This window comes from Oncorhynchus nerka, unplaced genomic scaffold (assembly GCF_034236695.1).
Source record: "Oncorhynchus nerka isolate Pitt River unplaced genomic scaffold, Oner_Uvic_2.0 unplaced_scaffold_948, whole genome shotgun sequence".
Lineage (NCBI taxonomy): Eukaryota > Metazoa > Chordata > Actinopteri > Salmoniformes > Salmonidae > Oncorhynchus > Oncorhynchus nerka.
Window position 1 is genome coordinate 69,083 of NW_027040367.1, and position 21,066 is coordinate 90,148.

At 41.6% G+C, this 21,066-nt stretch overlaps 1 protein-coding gene and 1 long non-coding RNA gene across 2 annotated transcripts in view; both read right to left on the reverse strand.

Moving 5' to 3' along the window:
• Positions 1-21,066, reverse strand: part of LOC135570674 (uncharacterized) — a 241,397-nt gene that overhangs the window by 49,981 nt on the left and 170,350 nt on the right. The gene's annotated exons all lie outside the window — the stretch shown is intronic.
• LOC135570673 (collagen alpha-1(XIV) chain-like) overlaps positions 13,248-21,066 on the reverse strand; it is a 128,182-nt gene continuing 120,363 nt past the window's right edge. Inside the window, exon 23 of the mRNA XM_065016633.1 lies at positions 13,248-13,371. Within this exon, the coding sequence (XP_064872705.1) occupies positions 13,248-13,371 (124 nt within the window). The remainder of the gene's footprint in view (positions 13,372-21,066) is intronic.

Here is a 21,066-nt window from a genome sequence, read left to right on the forward strand (position 1 = left end):
ATGGAAGAACAGAGTTCTATGGAAGAACAAGTTCTCTGGTAGAACAGAGTTCTCTGGTAGAACAGTGTGGGCCTCTAATGTTAGCATCTTTGAAGCCAAAGACAGAGTGAACTGACACACACGAGACTAATGGTGTCCATTCATCAACTTCATTATTGTAATTCTTTTCCAAAGGTGTCTTCTTGCCATTGTAAATTGAATCGAGACTCTGCCACATCGGATGAAACCTCTTTTTGAAAAATGTTTTCAGCAGCTGAAACATCTTGAAGCAGCCAGTTTAGGCAAACGCACGCACGCACGCACGCACGCACGCACACGCACGCACGCACGCACGCACGCACGCACGCACGCACGCACGCACGCACGCACGCACGCACGCACGCACGCACACACACACACACACACACACACGCGTACACACGCACGCGTACACACGCGTACACACACACACGCGTACACTTTGTTCTGAAAGAGCTGCAAAACCTAGACCCGTACAAATCAGCTGGGCTTGACAATCTGGACCCTCTATTTCTGAAACTATCTGCCGCCATTGTCGCAACCCCTATTACCAGCCTGTTCAACCTCTCTTTCGCATCGTCTGAGATCCCCAAGGATTGAAAGCTGCCGCGAGTCATCCCCCTCTTCAAAGGGGGCAGACACCGGACCTAAAACTGCTATATCTCTACATCCATCCTGCCCTGCCTATCTAAGGTCTTCGGGAAGCCAAGTCACCAAACAGGTCACTTATCATCTTTGACCCCACCGCACCTTCTGCTGTGCAATCTGTTTCGAGCCGGTCACGGGTGCACCTCAACTACGCCAAGGTACTAAACGATATCATTACACTTCCCGATAAAAGACAGTACTGTGCAGCCGTCTTCATCGACCTACCAAGGCTTTGACTCTGTCAATCACCATATTCTTATCGGCAGACTCAATGGCCTCGGTTTCTCGGATGACTGCCTTGCCTGGTTCACCAATTACTTTGCAGACAGAGTTCAGTGTGTCAAATCGGAGGGCATGCTGTCCGGTCCTCTGGCAGTCTCTGTGGGGGTGCCACAGGGTTCACCTCGGGCCGACTCTTTTCTCTGTTTATATCAATAGATGTTTGCTCTTGCTAAAGGCGATTCCTGATCCACCTCTACGCAGACGACACCATTCTATATACTTTAGCCCGTCATTGGACACTGTGCTATCTAACCTCCAAATGAGCTTCAATGCCATACAGCACTCCTTCCGTGGCCTCCAACTGCTCTTAAACGCGAGTAAAACCAAATGCATGCTTTTTCAACCGATCGCTGCCTGTGCACCCGCATGCCCGACTAGCATCACCACCTGGATGGTTCCGACCTTGAATATGTGGACATCTATAAGTACCTAGGTGTCTGGCTAGACTGCAAACTCCAGCCACTTTAATAATGGGGAGATTGATGGGAAATGATGTAAATATATCACTAGCCACTTTAAACAATGCTACCTTATATAATGTTACTTACCCTACACTATTCATCTCATATGCATATGTATATACTGTACTCTAGATCATCGACTGCATTCTTATGTCACTAGCCACTTTAACTATGCCACTTTGTTTACTTTGTCTACATACTCATCTCATATGTATATACTGTACTCGATACCATCTACTGTATGCTGCTCTGTACCATCACTCATTCATATATCCTTATGTACATATTCCTTATCCCCTTACACTGTGTATAAGACAGTAGTTTTGGAATTGTTAGTTAGATTACTTGTTTGGTTATCACTGCATTGTCGGAACTAGAAGCACAAGCATTTCGCTACACTCGCATTAACATCTGCTAACCATGTGTATGTGACAAATAAATTTGATTTGATTTGATTTGATTTGATTTTGAACTCTCCTTCAGACTCATCAAACATCTCCAATCGAAAATCAAATCAAAGTCGGCTTTCTATTCGCAACAAAGCCTCCTTCACTCACGCCGCCAAGCTTACCCTAGTAAAACTGACTATCCTACCGATCCTCGATTTCGCGATGTCATCTACAAAATGGCTTCCAACACTCTACTCAGCAAACTGGATGCAGTCTATCATAGTGCCATCCGTTTTGTCACCAAAGCACCTTATACCACCCACCACTGCGACTTGTATGCTCTAGTCGGCTGGCCCTCGCTACATATTCGTCGCCAGACCCACTGGCTCCAGGTCATCTACAAGTCCATGCTAGGTAAAGCTCCGCCTTATCTCAGTTCACTGGTCACGATGGCAACACCATCCGTAGCACACGCTCCAGCAGGTGTATCTCACTGATCATCCCTAAAGCCAACACCTCATTTGGCCGCCTTTCGTTCCAGTACTCTGCTGCCTGTGACTGGAACGAACTGCAAAATCGCTGAAGTTGGAGACTTTTATCTCGCTCACCAACTTCAAACATCAGCTATCCGAGCAGCTAACCGATCGCTGCAGCTGTACATAGTCTATTGGTAAATAGCCCACCCATTTTCACCTACCTCATTCCCATACTGTTTTTATACTGTTTTTTTATTTATTTATTTACTTTTCTGCTCTTTTTGCACACCAATATCTCTACCTGTACATGACCATCTGATCATTTATCACCCCAGTGTTAATCTGCAAAATTGTATTATTCGCCTACCTCCTCATGCCTTTTGCACACATTGTATATAGACTGCCCATTTTTTTTCTACTGTGTTATTGACTTGTTAATTGTTTACTCCATGTGTAACTCTGTGTTGTCTGTTCACACTGCTATGCTTTATCTTGGCCAGGTCGCAGTTGCAAATGAGAACTTGTTCTCAACTAGCCTACCTGGTTAAATAAAGGTGAAATAAAAACACACACACACACGCGTACGCACACACACACACGCGTGTACACACACACACACACACACACACACATACATACATACATACATACACACGTACATACACATACACCATTCCTGTATATTTAACACGATCTGTGACTCCTGCAGTCAGATATCCTGGGCCACTGATCTGTACGTGACCCAGTCAGTCAGAATCAGAACAGAGGACAATAGAACTAAAGGTTCTGGAACTCTGCCTTCTAGATGTTCTCTAGCTGCTCCTGCATTCTACATTCTAATTCCTCAAATCTCTCCTTCCAGGGATTTCCTTCCTCTGTCTCTGTCTGTCTGGCAGGGACAGAGGCAGTACTACCTGCAGCTCAAATGGTACCTATTCCCTACAGAGTGCACTACTTTAGATCAGAGCCCTATGAGCCCTGGTCTCAGCTGAGCTGAATGACAAAAAGGATGCACAGATTTGTATTTTCTTTCATTTCGAAAATAAATGCTAAAACAGGAAGAATTAAAAAATATATAATAATTTCTCAGAATTGTGTCATATTGGAAACAGATCAGGGATAATGTGTCTCTGCATCCCAATTACAGAAGGAGATGTACGAGGTTCTCCTTTACAGTCTAGATGATTTCACGTAATAATGTCCAGGAACAAGGACCACAGAAACACTCATCCAATAATGGGATTAACCAAATATGTACCAGAGTCGTATGACTGCTGATTCCTGAGCTAAACAACTGGATGGGATGTTTTCACTGAAAGACCCTTTACAAACCCAGCTATGTGGAAGATGATCAGACGTATTTGGCTAAAACATCAACCCCCCAACAAATACCACCCTCCCTATTATACACTGGGCGGCAGGGTAGCCTAGTACCACCCTCAAATACCACCCTCCCTATTATACACTGGGGCGGCAGGGTAGCCTAGTACCACCCTCAAATACCACCCTCCCTATTATACACTGGGGCGGCAGGGAGTAGCCTAGTACCACCCTCAAATACCACCCTCCCTATTATACACTGGGGCAGCAGGGTAGCCTAGTACCACCCTCAAATACCACCCTCCCTATTATACACTGGGGCGGCAGGGTAGCCTAGTACCACCCTCAAATACCACCCTCCCTATTATACACTGGGGCGGCAGGGGAGCCTAGTACCACCCTCAAATACCACCCTCCCTATTATACACTGGGGCAGCAGGGTGGCCTAGTACCACCCTCAAATAGCACCCTCCCTATTATACACTGGGGCGGCAGGGTAGCCTAGTACCACCCTCAAATAGCACCCTCCCTATTATACACTGGGGCGGCAGGGTAGCCTAGTACCACCCTCAAATACCACCCTCCCTATTATACACTGGGGCGGCAGGGTAGCCTGGTACCACCCTCAAATACCACCCTCCCTATTATACACTGGGGGCGGCAGGGTAGCCTAGTACCACCCTCAAATACCACCCTCCCTATTATACACTGGGGTGGCAGGGTAGCCTAGTACCACCCTCAAATACCACCCTCCCTATTATACACTGGGGTGGCAGGGTAGCCTAGTACCACCCTCAAATACCACCCTCCCTATTATACACTGGGGCGGCAGGGTAGCCTAGTACCACCCTCAAATACCACCCTCCCTATTATACACTGGGGCGGCAGGGTAGCCTAGTACCACCCTCAAATACCACCCTCCCTATTATACACTGGGGCGGCAGGGTAGCCTAGTACCACCCTCAAATACCACCCTCCCTATTATACACTGGGGCGGCAGGGTAGCCTAGTACCACCCTCAAATACCACCCTCCTTATTATACACTGGGGCGGCAGGGTAGCCTAGTACCACCCTCAAATACCACCCTCCCTATTATACACTGGGGCGGCAGGGTGGCCTAGTACCACCCTCAAATACCACCCTCCCTATTATACACTGGGGTGGCAGGGTAGCCTAGTACCACCCTCAAATACCACCCTCCCTATTATACACTGGGGTGGCAGGGTAGCCTAGTACCACCCTCAAATCAAATACACTGGGGCGGCAGGGTAGCCTAGTACCACCCTCAAATACCACCCTCCCTATTATACACTGGGGCGGCAGGGTAGCCTAGTACCACCCTCAAATACCACCCTCCCTATTATACACTGGGGGCGGCAGGGTAGCCTAGTACCACCCTCAAATACCACCCTCCTATTATACACTGGGGCGGCAGGGTAGCCTAGTACCACCCTCAAATACCACCCTCCCTATAATACACTGGGGTGGCAGGGTAGCCTCAGTACCACCCTCAAATACCACCCTCCCTATTATACACTGGGGTGGCAGGGTAGCCTGGTACCACCCTCAAATACCACCCTCCCTATTATACACTGGGGGGCGGCAGGGTAGCCTAGTACCACCCTCAAATACCACCCTCCCTATAATACACTGGGGCGGCAGGGTAGCCTAGTAGCACCCTCAAATACCACCCGCCTTATTATACACTGGGGCAGCAGGGTAGCCTAGTACCACCCTCAAATACCACCCTCCCTATAATACACTGGGGCGGCAGGGTAGCCTAGTACCACCCTCAAATACCACCCTCCCCTATTATACACTGGGGTGGCAGGGTAGCCTAGTACCACCCTCAAATACCACCCTCCCTATAATACACTGGGGCGGCAGGGTAGCCTAGTACCACCCTCAAATACCACCCTCCCTATTATACACTGGGGCGGCAGGGTAGCCTAGTACCACCCTCAAATACCACCCTCCCTATTATACACTGGGGTGGCAGGGTAGCCTGGTACCACCCTCAAATACCACCCTCCCTATTATACACTGGGGTGGCAGGGTAGCCTAGTACCACCCTCAAATACCACCCTCCCTATAATACACTGGGGCGGCAGGGTAGCCTAGTACCACCCTCAAATACCACCCTCCTTATTATACACTGGGGCAGCAGGGTAGCCTAGTACCACCCTCAAATACCACCCTCCCTATAATACACTGGGGCGGCAGGGTAGCCTAGTACCACCCTCAAATACCACCCTCCCTATTATACACTGGGGTGGCAGGGTAGCCTGGTACCACCCTCAAATACCACCCTCCCTATTATACACTGGGGTGGCAGGGTAGCCTAGTACCACCCTCAAATACCACCCTCCCTATAATACACTGGGGCGGCAGGGTAGCCTAGTAGCACCCTCAAATACCACCCTCCTTATTATACACTGGGGCAGCAGGGTAGCCTAGTACCACCCTCAAATACCACCCTCCCTATAATACACTGGGGCGGCAGGGTAGCCTAGTACCACCCTCCCACCCTCAAATACCACCCTCCCTATTATACACTGGGGTGGCAGGGTAGCCTGGTACCACCCTCAAATACCACCCTCCCTATTATACACTGGGGCGGCAGGGTAGCCTAGTACCACCCTCAAATACCACCCTCCCTATAATACACTGGGGGCGGCAGGGTAGCCTAGTAGCACCCTCAAATACCACCCTCCTTATTATACACTGGGGCAGCAGGGTAGCCTAGTACCACCCTCAAATACCACCCTCCCTATAATACACTGGGGCGGCAGGGTAGCCTAGTACCACCCTCAAATACCACCCTCCCTATTATACACTGGGGTGGCAGGGTAGCCTAGTACCACCCTCAAATACCACCCTCCCTATTATACACTGGGGCGGCAGGGTAGCCTAGTACCACCCTCAAATACCACCCTCCCTATTATACACTGGGGTGGCAGGGTAGCCTAGTACCACCCTCAAATACCACCCTCCCCATTATACACTGGGGCGGCAGGGGTAGCCTAGGTACCACCCTCAAATACCACCCTCCTTATTATACACTGGGGCGGCAGGGTAGCCTAGTACCACCCTCAAATACCACCCTCCCTATAATACACTGGGGCGGCAGGGGGTGGCAGGGTAGCCTAGTACCACCCTCAAATACCACCCTCCCTATTATACACTGGGGCGGCAGGGTAGCCTGGTACCACCCTCAAATACCACCCTCCTTATTATACACTGGGGCGGCAGGGTAGCCTAGTACCACCCTCAAATACCACCCTCCCTATTATACACTGGGGCGGCAGGGTAGCCTAGTGGTTAGTGGTTAGAGTGGAGGGGCAGCAGGGTAGCCTAGTGGTTAGTGGTTAGAGTGGAGGGGCAGCAGGGTAGCCTAGTGGTTAGTGGTTAGAGTGGAGGGGCAGCATGGTAGCCTAGTGGTTAGTGGTTAGAGTGACTCAGGGTTACACTCATAATGCCTGCGGCAAGGTAGCCTAGTGGTTAGAGAGTTGGACTAGTAACCGGAAGGTTGCAAGTTCAAACCCCCGAGCTGACAAGGTACAAAACTGTCGTTCTACCCCTGAACAGGCAGTTAACCCACTGTTCCTAGGCCGTCATTGAAAATAAGAATTTGTTCTTAACTGACTTGCCTAGTTAAAAACACTTGGTCATTGATTTAACCAGGGTTGTTGTCCAGTCACATATCTGGACAGACAATAGAGATTTCCTCAATATTAACCAGTTGTCATGAAGTGTAAAACTGATCATTATTAGATATTTATTCGCTGAATGTTACAAAGACTGAAGTATTTAAATTACATTAATTGCTATTAGCTTACTACACTCCTTGTATACTTGAAACAGACTCCAGAGAGAATACACACACACAGTAGAACACAGGGTAGACAACATAATGGTTATTATGCCATGCTGTCACTAACCACACAGAGCTGTACACAACCTGCCATGCTGTCACTAACCACACAGAGCTGAACACAACCTGCCATGCTGTCACTAACCACACAGAGCTGAACACAACCTGCCATGCTGTCACTAACCACACAGAGCTGAACACAACCTGCCATGCTGTCACTAACCACACAGAGCTGTACACAACCTGCCATGCTGTCACTAACCACACAGAGCTGTACACAACCTGCCATGCTGTCACTAACCACACAGAGCTGTACACAACCTGCCATGCTGTCACTAACCACACAGAGCTGAACACAACCTGCCATGCTGTCACTAACCACACAGAGCTGTACACAACCTGCCATGCTGTCACTAACCACACAGAGCTGAACACAACCTGCCATGCTGTCACTTAACCACACAGAGCTGAACACAACCTGCCATGCTGTCACTAACCACACAGCACATTACTACTGTATACCTTCCTAGCAGTCAATCAACTGTGCTCCTATAATATCAGTGAGCTATGAGATAGAACTAATTCCAGACAGATCCAGACGGAGCACGTTAAGGCATACGGAAGGAATAGAGGCAGGGTCTGGTTTTAATATTGGAACAGATCTCAAATCTCCTGTGTTTAGAGAGATAAATGGAGAGAGAGAGGGGGGAGAGAGAGACAGAGGGGACAGAGGGGGAAAGGAAAGAGAAAGAGAGAGTGAGAGAGAGGAGGAGGGAGAAAGAGAAAGAAAGGAAGACAGAGAGAGATAGGGAGGAGAGAGAGAGAGAGAGGGGACAGAGAGGGGGGAGAGAGAGACAGAGGGGGACAGAGAGAGGGAGAGAGAGAGAGACAGAGGGGACAGAGAGAGGGGAGAGAGAGAGAGACAGAGGGGACAGAGAGAGGGGAGTGAAAGAGAGAGAGTGAGAGAGAGAGGAGGAGGGAGAGAAAGAAAGGAAGACAGAGAGAGAGGGAGGAGAGAGAGAGAGAGAGGGGGACAGAGAGAGGGGGAGAGAGAGAGAGAGAGAGAGGGACAGAGAGAGGGAGAGAGAGAGAGAGGGGGGACAGAGAGAGGGGGAGAGAGAGAGACAGAGAGAGGGGGACAGAGAGAGGGGGAGAGTGGACAGAGGGGACAGAGGGGGGGAGAGAGAGAGAGACAGAGGGGGACAGAGAGAGGGGAGAGAGAGAGAGAGAGGGGACAGAGAGGGGACAAGAGAAGAGAGGGAGAGAGAGGAGGGGAGGGAGAAGAAAGAAAGGAAGACAGGGAGAGAGGGGGAGAGAGAGAGAGAGAGGGGGACAGAGAGAGGGGAGAGAGAGAGACAGAGGGGACAGAGAGAGGGGGAGGAAAGAAAGAGAGAGAGAGAGAGAGGAGGGGGAGGGAGAAAGAGAAAGAAAGGAAGACAGAGAGAGATAGGGGGAGAGAGAGAGAGAGAGAGGGGGGAGAGAGAGAGAGAGAGAGAGAGAGAGGGACAGAGAGAGGGGGAGAGAGAGAGACAGAGGGGGACAGAGAGAGGGGGGAGAGATAGAGAGACAGAGGGGGACAGAGAGAGGGGGAGAGAGAGAGACAGAGGGGGACAGAGAGAGGGGGAGAGAGAGAGACAAGGGGGACAGAGAGAGAGAGAGAGAGAGAGAGGGGACAGAGAGAGGAGAGAGAGAGACAGAGGGGGACAGAGAGAGGGGAGAGAGAGAGGGAGGTGACAGAGAGAGGGGGAGAGAGAGAGACAGAGGGGACAGAGAGAGGGGGAGAGAGAGAGACAGAGGGGGACAGAGAGAGGGGGAGTGAAAGAGAAAGAGAGAGTGAGACAGAGAGGGGAGGGAGAAAGAGAAAAAGAAAGGAAGACAGGGAGAGATAGGGGGAGAGAGAGAGAGAGAGAGGGGACAGAGAGAGGGGGAGAGAGAGAGAGACAGAGGGGACAGAGAGGGGAGTGAAAGAGAGAGAGAGGAGGGAGGAGGGGAGGGAGAAAGAGAAAGAAAGGAAGACAGAGAGAGATAGGGGGGAGAGAGAGAGAGAGAGAGGGGGGACAGAGAGAGGGGGAGAGAGAGAGAGAGAGAGAGGGACAGAGAGAGGGGGAGAGAGAGAGACAGAGGGGACAGAGAGAGGGGGAGAGATAGAGAGACAGAGGGGGGACAGAGAGAGAGAGAGAGAGACAGAGGGGACAGAGAGAGAGAGAGAGAGAGACAAGGGGGACAGAGAGAGAGAGAGAGAGAGAGAGAGAGAGAGAGAGAGAGAGAGAGACAGAGAGAGAGACAGAGACAGAGAGAGACAGAGAGAGAGGGGGGAGAGAGAGACAGAGGGGACAGAGAGAGGGGGAGAGAGGGGGAGAGAGAGACAGAGGGGGACAGAGAGAGAGAGAGGGGAGAGAGAGGGGGAGAGAGGGGGAGAGAGGAGAGAGAGACAGAGAGAGGGGGTGAAGGGAGAAAGAGAAAGAGAGAGAAAGGAAGCGCTGAGGATTTGGTGGATTTGAAGATAAGCTCATGCCTGAGGTTTGGGGAGATGGAAATGGGCAATAAAAGAGAAAATATAGAAAGTACTTTAAGCTTGATGCTAAGAAGTGACACAGCAACACTGTCAGAGCACGGGAGAAATACAACTACTCTAAGAAGTGACATAGCAACACTGTCAGAGGACAGGAAGAATACAACTACTCTAAGAAGTGACATAGCAACACTGTCAGAGGACAGGAGGAATACAACTACTCTAAGAAGTGACATAGCAACACTGTCAGAGGACAGGAGGAATACAACTACTCTAAGAAGTGACATAGCAACACTGTCAAGAGCACGGGAGGAATACAACTACTCTAAGAAGTGACATAGCAACACTGTCAGAGGACAGGAGGAATACAACTACTCTAAGAAGTGACATAGCAACACTGTCAGAGCACGGGAAGAATACAACTACTCTAAGAAGTGACATAGCAACACTGTCAGAGCACAGGAGGAATACAACTACTCTAAGAAGTGACATAGCAACACTGTCAGAGGACAGGAGGAATACAACTACTCTAAGAAGTGACATAGCAACACTGTCAGAGGACAGGAGGAATACAACTACTCTAAGAAGTGACATAGCAACACTGTCAGAGGACAGGAGGAATACAACTACTCTAAGAAGTGACATAGCAACACTGTCAGAGGACAGGAGGAATACAACTACTCTAAGAAGTGACATAGCAACACTGTCAGAGGACAGGAGGAATACAACTACTCTAAGAAGTGACATAGCAACACTGTCAGAGGACAGGAGGAATACAACTACTCTAAGAAGTGACATAGCAACACTGTCAGAGGACAGGAGGAATACAACTACTCTAAGAAGTGACATAGCAACACTGTCAGAGCACAGGAGGAATACAACTACTCTAAGAAGTGACATAGCAACACTGTCAGAGGACAGGAGGAATACAACTACTCTAAGAAGTGACATAGCAACACTGTCAGAGGACAGGAGGAATACAACTACTCTAAGAAGTGACATAGCAACACTGTCAGAGGACAGGAGGAATACAACTACTCTAAGAAGTGACATAGCAACACTGTCAGAGGACAGGAGGAATACAACTACTCTAAGAAGTGACATAGCAACACTGTCAGAGGACAGGAGGAATGACATAGCAACACTGTCAGAGCACGGGAAGAATACAACTACTCTAAGAAGTGACATAGCAACACTGTCAGAGGACAGGAGGAATACAACTACTCTAAGAAGTGACATAGCAACACTGTCAGAGGACAGGAGGAATACAACTAGAAGTGACATAGCAACACTGTCAGAGGACATAGGAATACAACTACTCTAAGAAGTGACATAGCAACACTGTCAGAGGACAGAGGAATACAACTACTCTAAGAAGTGACATAGCAACACTGTCAGAGGACAGGAAGAATACAACTACTCTAAGAAGTGACATAGCAACACTGTCAGAGGACAGGAGGAATACAACTACTCTAAGAAGTGACATAGCAACACTGAAGGAGGACAGAATACAACTACTCTAGGGAGAGAGGACAGGAAGAATACAACTACTCTAAGAAGTGACATAGCAACACTGTCAGAGGACAGGAGGAATACAACTATAAGAAGTGACATGCAACACTGTCAGAGGACAGGAAGAATACAACTACTCTAAGAAGTGACATAGCAACACTGTCAGAGGACGGGAGAAATACAACTACTCTAAGAAGTGACATAGCAACACTGTCAGAGGACAGGAGGAATACAACTACTCTAAGAAGTGACAAAGCAACACTGTCAGAGGACAGGAAGAATACAACTACTCTAAGAAGTGACATAGCAACACTGTCAGAGGACAGGAAGAATACAACTACTCTAAGAAGTGACATAGCAACACTGTCAGAGGACAGGAGGAATACAACTACTCTAAGAAGTGACATAGCAACACTGTCAGAGGACAGGAGGAATATACTCTACATAGCAACACTGTCAGAGGACAGGAGGAATACAACTACTCTAAGAAGTGACATAGCAACACTGTAACACGTCAGAGAAGCCCTAGTCAAAAACACACTGACATTCAGCTATAACATGAAGGAGAAGACCTAGTCAAAAACACACAGACATTCAGCTATAACATGAAGGAGACGGCCTAGTCAAAAACACACAGACATTCAGCTATAACATGAAGGAGAAGGCCTAGTCAAAAACACACGGACATTCAGCTATAACATGAAGGAGAAGGCCTAGTCAAAAACACATGGACATTCAGCTATAACATGAAGGAGAAGGCCTAGTCAAAAACACACAGACATTCAGCTATAACATGAAGGAGAAGGTCTAGTCAAAAACACACAGACATTCAGCTATAACATGAAGGAGAAGGCCTAGTCAAAAACACACAGACATTCAGCTATAACATGAAGGAGAAGGTCTAGTCAAAAACACACAGACATTCAGCTATAACATGAAGGAGAAGGTCTAGTCAAAAACACACGGACATTCAGCTATAACATGAAGGAGACGGCCTAGTCAAAAACACACAGACATTCAGCTATAACATGAAGGAGAAGGTCTAGTCAAAAACACATGGACATTCAGCTATAACATGAAGGAGACGGCCTAGTCAAAAACACACATTCAGATAACATGAAGGAGAAGGTCAGCTAAAACACACGGACATAACATGAAGGAGAAGGTCTAGTCAAAAACACACAGACATTCAGCTATAACATGAAGGAGAAGGCCTAGTCAAAAACACACAGACATTCAGCTATAACATGAAGGAGAAGGTCTAGTCAAAAACACACGGACATTCAGCTATAACATGAAGGAGAAGGTCTAGTCAAAAACACACGGACATTCAGCTATAACATGAAGGAGAAGGCCTAGTCAAAAACACACAGACATTCAGCTATAACATGAAGGAGAAGGCCTAGTCAAAAACACACAGACATTCAGCTATAACATGAAGGAGAAGGTCTAGTCAAAAACACACGGACATTCAGCTATAACATGAAGGAGAAGGCCTAGTCAAAAACACACAGACATTCAGCTATAACATGAAGGAGAAGGTCTAGTCAAAAACACACAGACATTCAGCTATAACATGAAGGAGAAGACCTAGTCAAAACACACAGACATTCAGCTATAACATGAAGGAGACTGCCTAGTCAAAAACACACGGACATTCAGCTATAACATGAAGGAGAAGGCCTAGTCAAAAACACACAGACATTCAGCTATAACATGAAGGAGAAGGTCTAGTCAAAAACACACGGACATCGTTACTCACTGAGCAGAGACTCGATGACCACCCTGTAGAGGTCAGCCTGACGATGGGGCTGCCACTGAACACACATACTGGACATCATCACCTGGTAGGTGTTCAGGTTGGTCACGCCAGGTACACTGAGGGGAGGGAGAGAGACAGAGGGGGACAGAGAGAGAGAGAGAGAGAGAGAGAGAGAGAGAGAGAGAGAGAGTGAGGGGGGGGCAGAGAGAGAGAGAGAGAGAAGTGGGGGGACAGAGAGAGAGAGAGAAGTGGGGACAGAGAGAGAGAGAGAGAGAGAGAGAGAGAGAGAAGTGGGGGGCAGAGAGGGGACAGAGAGAGAGTGAGAGACAAAGAGAGAGGGGGACAGAGAGAGAGAGAGACACGGAGAGAGAGACAAAAAGAGAGAGACAAAAAGAGAGAGAGAGAAAGAGAGAGATTTTATAAACACAATCACGATGACAGAAGAACATCAACAGCACATCACATCACCATTACCATCACACAATCACATCAAATCACTATCACATCAAATAACTATCACATCAAATCACATCAAATCACAATCACATCAAATAACTATCACATCAAATAACTATCACATCAAATCACTATCACATCAAATAACTATCACATCAAATAACTATCACATCAAATCACTATCACATCACATCAATCACATCACTATCACATCAAATAACTATCAAATCAAATAACTATCACATCAAATCACAATCACATCAAATAACTATCACATCAAATAACTATCACATCAAATCACTATCACATCAAATAACTATCAATCAAATAACATCAAATAACTATCACATCAAATAATCACATCAAATCACTATCACATCAATCACATCAAATCACCATCACATCAAATAACTATCACATCAAATAACTATCACATCAAATCACATCAAATAACTATAACATCAAATAACTATCACATCAAATAACTATCACATCAAATCACTATCACATCAAATCACTATCACATCAAATCACTATCACATCAAATAACTATCAAATCAAATAACTATCACATCAAATAACTATCACATCAAATCACTATCAAATCACAATCACATCAAGTAACTATCACATCAAGTAACTATCACATCAAATAACTATCACATCAAATAACTATCACATCAAATCACTATCACATCAAATCACTATCACATCAAATCACTATCACATCAAATCACATCACATCAAATCACTATCACATCAATCACATCAAATCACTATCACATCAAATAACTATCACATCAAATCACTATCACATCAAATAACTATCACATTAAATCACTATCACATCAAATCACAATCACATCAAATCACAATCACAATCACATCAACTCACTATCACATCAAATCACTATCACATCAAATCACTATCACATCAATCACATCAAATCACTATCACATCAAATAACTATCACATCAAATCACTATCACATCAAATCACTATCACATCAAATCACTATCACATCAATCACATCAAATCACTATCACATCAAATAACTATCACATCAAATCACTATCACATCAAATCACTATCACATCAAATCACTATCATCAATCATCAAATCACTATCACATCAAATAACTATCACATCAAATAACACTAAATCACTATCAAAAATCACTATCACATCAAATCACTATCACATCAATCACATCAAATCACTATCACATCAAATAACTATCACATCAAATAACACTCAAATCACATCAAATCACTATCACATCAAATCACTATCACATCAAATCATCATCAAATCACTATCACATCAAATCACTATCACATCAAATAACTATCAAATCACTATCACATCAAATCACTATCACATCAAATAACTATCACATCAAATCACTATCACATCAAATCACTATCACATCAAATCACTATCACAAATAACTATCAAATCAAATAACTATCACATCAAATCACTCAAAATCACTAATCACATCAAAACTATCACATCAAATAACTATCACATCAAATCACTATCACATCAAATCACAATCACATCAAATCACAATCACATCAAATATCATATCAAATCACTATCACATCAAATAACTATCACATCAAATCACTATCACATCAAATCACAATCATCAAATCACAATCAATCAACTATATCACATCAAATCACTATCAAATCAAATCACTATCACATCAATCACATCAAATCACTATCACATCAAATCACTATCACATCAAATCACTATCATCAAATAACTATCACATCAAATCACTATCACATCAAATCAATCAAATCACTATCACAAAATCACTATCATCAAATAACTATCACATCAAATCACTATCAAATCACAAAATCACATCACATCACTATATCATCAAATAACTACATCAAATAACTATCAACATCAAATCACTCATAACTACATCAAATCACTATCACATCAAGTAACTATCACATCAAATAACTAACATCAAATAACTACCACATCAAATCACTATCACATCAAATCACTATCACATCAAATAACTATCACATCAAATCACTATCACATCAAATCACTATCATCAAATCACTATCAAATCACATCAAATCACATCAAATAACTATCACATCAAATCACTATCACATCAAATCACTATCACATCAAATCACAATCACATCACTATCACATCAATCACTATCACATCAAATAACTATCAAATCACTATCACATCAAATAACTATCACATCAAATCACTATCACATCAAATCACTATCACATCAAATAACTATCACATCAAATCACTATCACATCAAATAACTATCACATCAAATCACTATCACATCAAATAACTATCACATCAATCACTATCACATCAAATCACTATCAAATCTCTATCACATCAAATAACTATCACATCAAATCACTATCACATCACTATCACATCAAATCACATCAAATCACTATCACATCAAATCACTATCAAATCAATCACATCAAATAACTATCACATCAAATAACTATCACATCAAATCACAATCACATCAATCACATCAAATAACTATCACATCAAATCACTATCACATCAAATCTCTATCACATCAAATCACTATCACATCAAATCACTATCACATCACTATCACATCAAATCACTATCACATCAAATAAATATCACATCAAATCACTATCACATCAAATCACTATCACATCAAATAACTATCACATCAAATCACTATCACATCAAATAACTATCACATCAAATCACTATCACATCAAATAACTATCACATCACTATCACATCAAATCACATCAAATCACTATCACATCAAATCACTATCAAATCAATCACATCAAATAACTATCACATCAAATAACTATCACATCAAATCACAATCACATCAATCACATCAAATAACTATCACATCAAATCACTATCACATCAAATCTCTATCACATCAAATCACTATCACATCAAATCACTATCAAATCAATCACATCAAATCACTATCACATCAAATCACTATCAAATCACTATCAAATCAATCACATCAAATCACAATCACATCAAATAACTATCACATCAAATCTCTATCACATCAAATCACATCAAATCACTATCAAATCACTATCACATCAAATCACTATCACATCAAATCACAATCATATCAAATAACTATCACATCAAATAACTATCACATCAAATCACTATCACATCAATCACATCAAATAACTACCACACCAAATCACTATCACATCAAATCACAATCACATAAAATCACTATCACATCAAATAACTATCACATCAAATCACTATCACATCAAATAACTATCACATCAAATCACTATCACATCAACTCACTATCACATCAAATCACTATCACATCAATCACATCAAATAACTACCACGCCAAATCACTATAACATCAAATCACTATCACATCAAATAACTACCACATCAAATCACTATCACATCAAATAACTATCACATCAAATCACTATCACATCAAATAACTATCACATCAAATCACTATCACATCAACTCACTATCACATCAAATCACTATCACATCAATCACATCAAATAACTACCACACCAAATCACTATAACATCAAATCACTATCACATCAAATAACTACCACATCAAATCACTATCACATCAAATCACTATCACATCAAATCACTATCACATCAAATCACTATCACATCAAATCACAATCACATCAAATCACAATCACATCAAATAACTATCACATCAAATCACTATCACATCAAATCACTATCACATCAAATAACTATCACATCAAATCACAATCACATCAAATCACAATCACATCAAATAACTATCACATCAAATAACTATCACATCAAATCACTATCACATCAAATCACTATCACATCAAATAACTATCACATCAAATCACTATCACATCAACTCACTATCACATCAAATCACTATCACATCAATCACATCAAATAACTACCACACCAAATCACTATAACATCAAATCACTATCACATCAAATAACTACCACATCAAATAACTATCACATCAAATCACTATCACATCAAATAACTATCACATCAAATCACTATCATCAACTCACTATCATCAAATCACTATCACATCAATCATCAAATAACTACCACACCAAATCACTATAACATCAAATCACTATCATCAAATAACTACCACATCAAATCACTATCACATCAAATCACTATCATCAAATCACTATCATCAAATCACTATCACATCAAATAACTATCACATCAAATCACAATCACATCAAATCACAATCACATCAAATAACTATCACATCAAATCACTATCACATCAAATCACTATCACATCAAATCACTATCACATCAAATAACTATCACATCAAATCACAATCACATCAAATCACAATCACATCAAATAACTATCACATCAAATCACTATCACATCAAATCACTATCACATCAAATCACTATCACATCATCTCACTATCACATCAAATCACTATCAAATCACAATCACATCAAATCACTATCACATCAAATCACTATCACATCAAATAACTATCACATCAAATCACAATCACATCAAATCACAATCACATCAACTCACTATCACATCAAATCACTATCACATCAAATCACTATCACATCAATCACATCAAATCACTATCACATCAAATCACTATCACATCAAATCACTATCACATCAAATAACTATCACATCAAATAACTATCACATCAAATCACATCAAATAACTATCACATCAAATCACTATCACATCAAATAACTATCACATCAAATCACTATCACATCAAATCACATCAAATCACTATCACATCACTATATCATCAAATAACTATCAAATCAAATAACTATCACATCAAATCACAATCACATCAAATAACTATCACATCAAATCACTATCACATCAAGTAACTATCACATCAAATAACTATCACATCAAATAACTATCACATCAAATCACTATCACATCAAATCTCTATCACATCAAATCACTATCACATCAAATCACTATCACATCACTATCACATCAAATCACTATCACATCAAATAACTATCACATCAAATCACTATCACATCAAATCACTATCACATCAAATAACTATCATCAAATCATCACATCAAATAACTATCACATCAAATCACTATCACATCAAATAACTATCATCACTATCACATCAAATCATCAAATCACTATCACATCAAATCACTATCAAATCAATCACATCAAATAACTATCACACATCAAATAACTATCACATCAAATCACAATCACATCAATCATCAAATAACTATCACATCAAATCACTATCACATCAAATCTCTATCACATCAAATCACTATCATCAAATCAAATCACTAAATCAATCATCAAATCACTATCAAATCATATCAAATCATCAAATCACTATCAAATCACTATCAAATCAATCACATCAAATCACAATCACATCAAATCACTATCATCAAATCACTATCACATCAAATCACATCAAATCACTATCAAATCACTATCACATCAAATCACTATCACATCAAATCACAATCATATCAAATAACTATCACATCAAATCACTATCATCAAAAATCACAATCACATAAATCAATCACATCAAATAACTATCACAAATCACTATCACATCAAATCACAATCACATACACTATCATCAACTCACTATCAAATCAAATCACTATCACATCAAATCACATACAAATCACTATAACATCAAATCACTATCACATCAATAACTACATCAAATCACTATCATCAAATAACTATCACATCAAATCACTATAACATCAAATCACTATCACATCAAATAACTACATCAAATCACTATCACATCAAATCACTATCACATCAAATCACTATCATCAAATAACTATCATCAAATCACTATAACATCAAATCACTATCACATCAAATCACTATCCACATCAATCACATCAAATAACTATCACACCAAATCACTATCACATCAAATCACTATCACATCAAATAACTATCACATCAAATCACTCATCAAATCACAATCACATCAAATAACTATCACAAATCACTATCAAATCACTATCATCAAATAACTATCACAAATCAAATCACAATCAAAATCACAATCACATCAAATAACTATCACATCAAATCACTATCACATCAAATCACTATCACATCAAATAACTATATCAAATCACTATCACATCAAATAACTATCACATCAAATAACTATCACATCAAATAACATATCACATCAAAATAACTACCACATCAAATCACTATCACATCAAATCACTATCACATCACTAATAAATGCTATCACATCAAATAACTACCACATCAAATCACTATAACATCAAATCACTATCACATCAAATAACTACCACATCAAATCACTATCATCAAATCACTATCACATCAAATCACTATCACATCAAATAACTATCACATCAAAATAACTATCACATCAAATCACAATCACATCAAATCACAATCACATCAAATAACTATCACATCAAATCATCTAAATCACTATCAAATCACTATCACATCAAATCACCAAATCACAATCACATCAAATAACTATCATCAAATCACAAAATAACTATCACATCAATCACAATCATCAAATCACAATCATCAACTCATTATCACATCAAATCTCTATCACATCAAATCACTATCACATCATCTCAAATCACTATCATCAAATCACTATCACATCAAATCACTATCACTATCAAATCACTATCACATCAAAATAACTATCACATCAAATCACAAAATAACACATCAAATCACAATCACATCAACTCACTATCACATCAAATCACTATCACATCAAATCACAAATCACTCATCAAATCACTATATCATCAAATAACTATCAAATCAAATCACTATCACATCAAATAACTATCACATCAAATAACTATCACATCAAATCACATCAAATAACTATCACATCAAATAACTATCACATCAAATAACTATCACTATCATCAAATCACTATCATCAAATAACACATCAAATCACTATCATCAATCACTATATCATCAAATCACTATCAAATCAAATAACTATCACATCAACATCACAATCATCAAATAACTATCACATCAAATCACTATCATCAAATAACTATCACAAATCAAATCACATCACTATCACATCAATCACATCAAATCAAATAACATCAAATCACTATCACATCAAATAACTATCATCAAATCACTATCACATCAAATCACTATCATCAAATAACTATCATCAAATCACTATCATCATCAAATAACTATCACATCAAATCACTATCACATCAAATAACT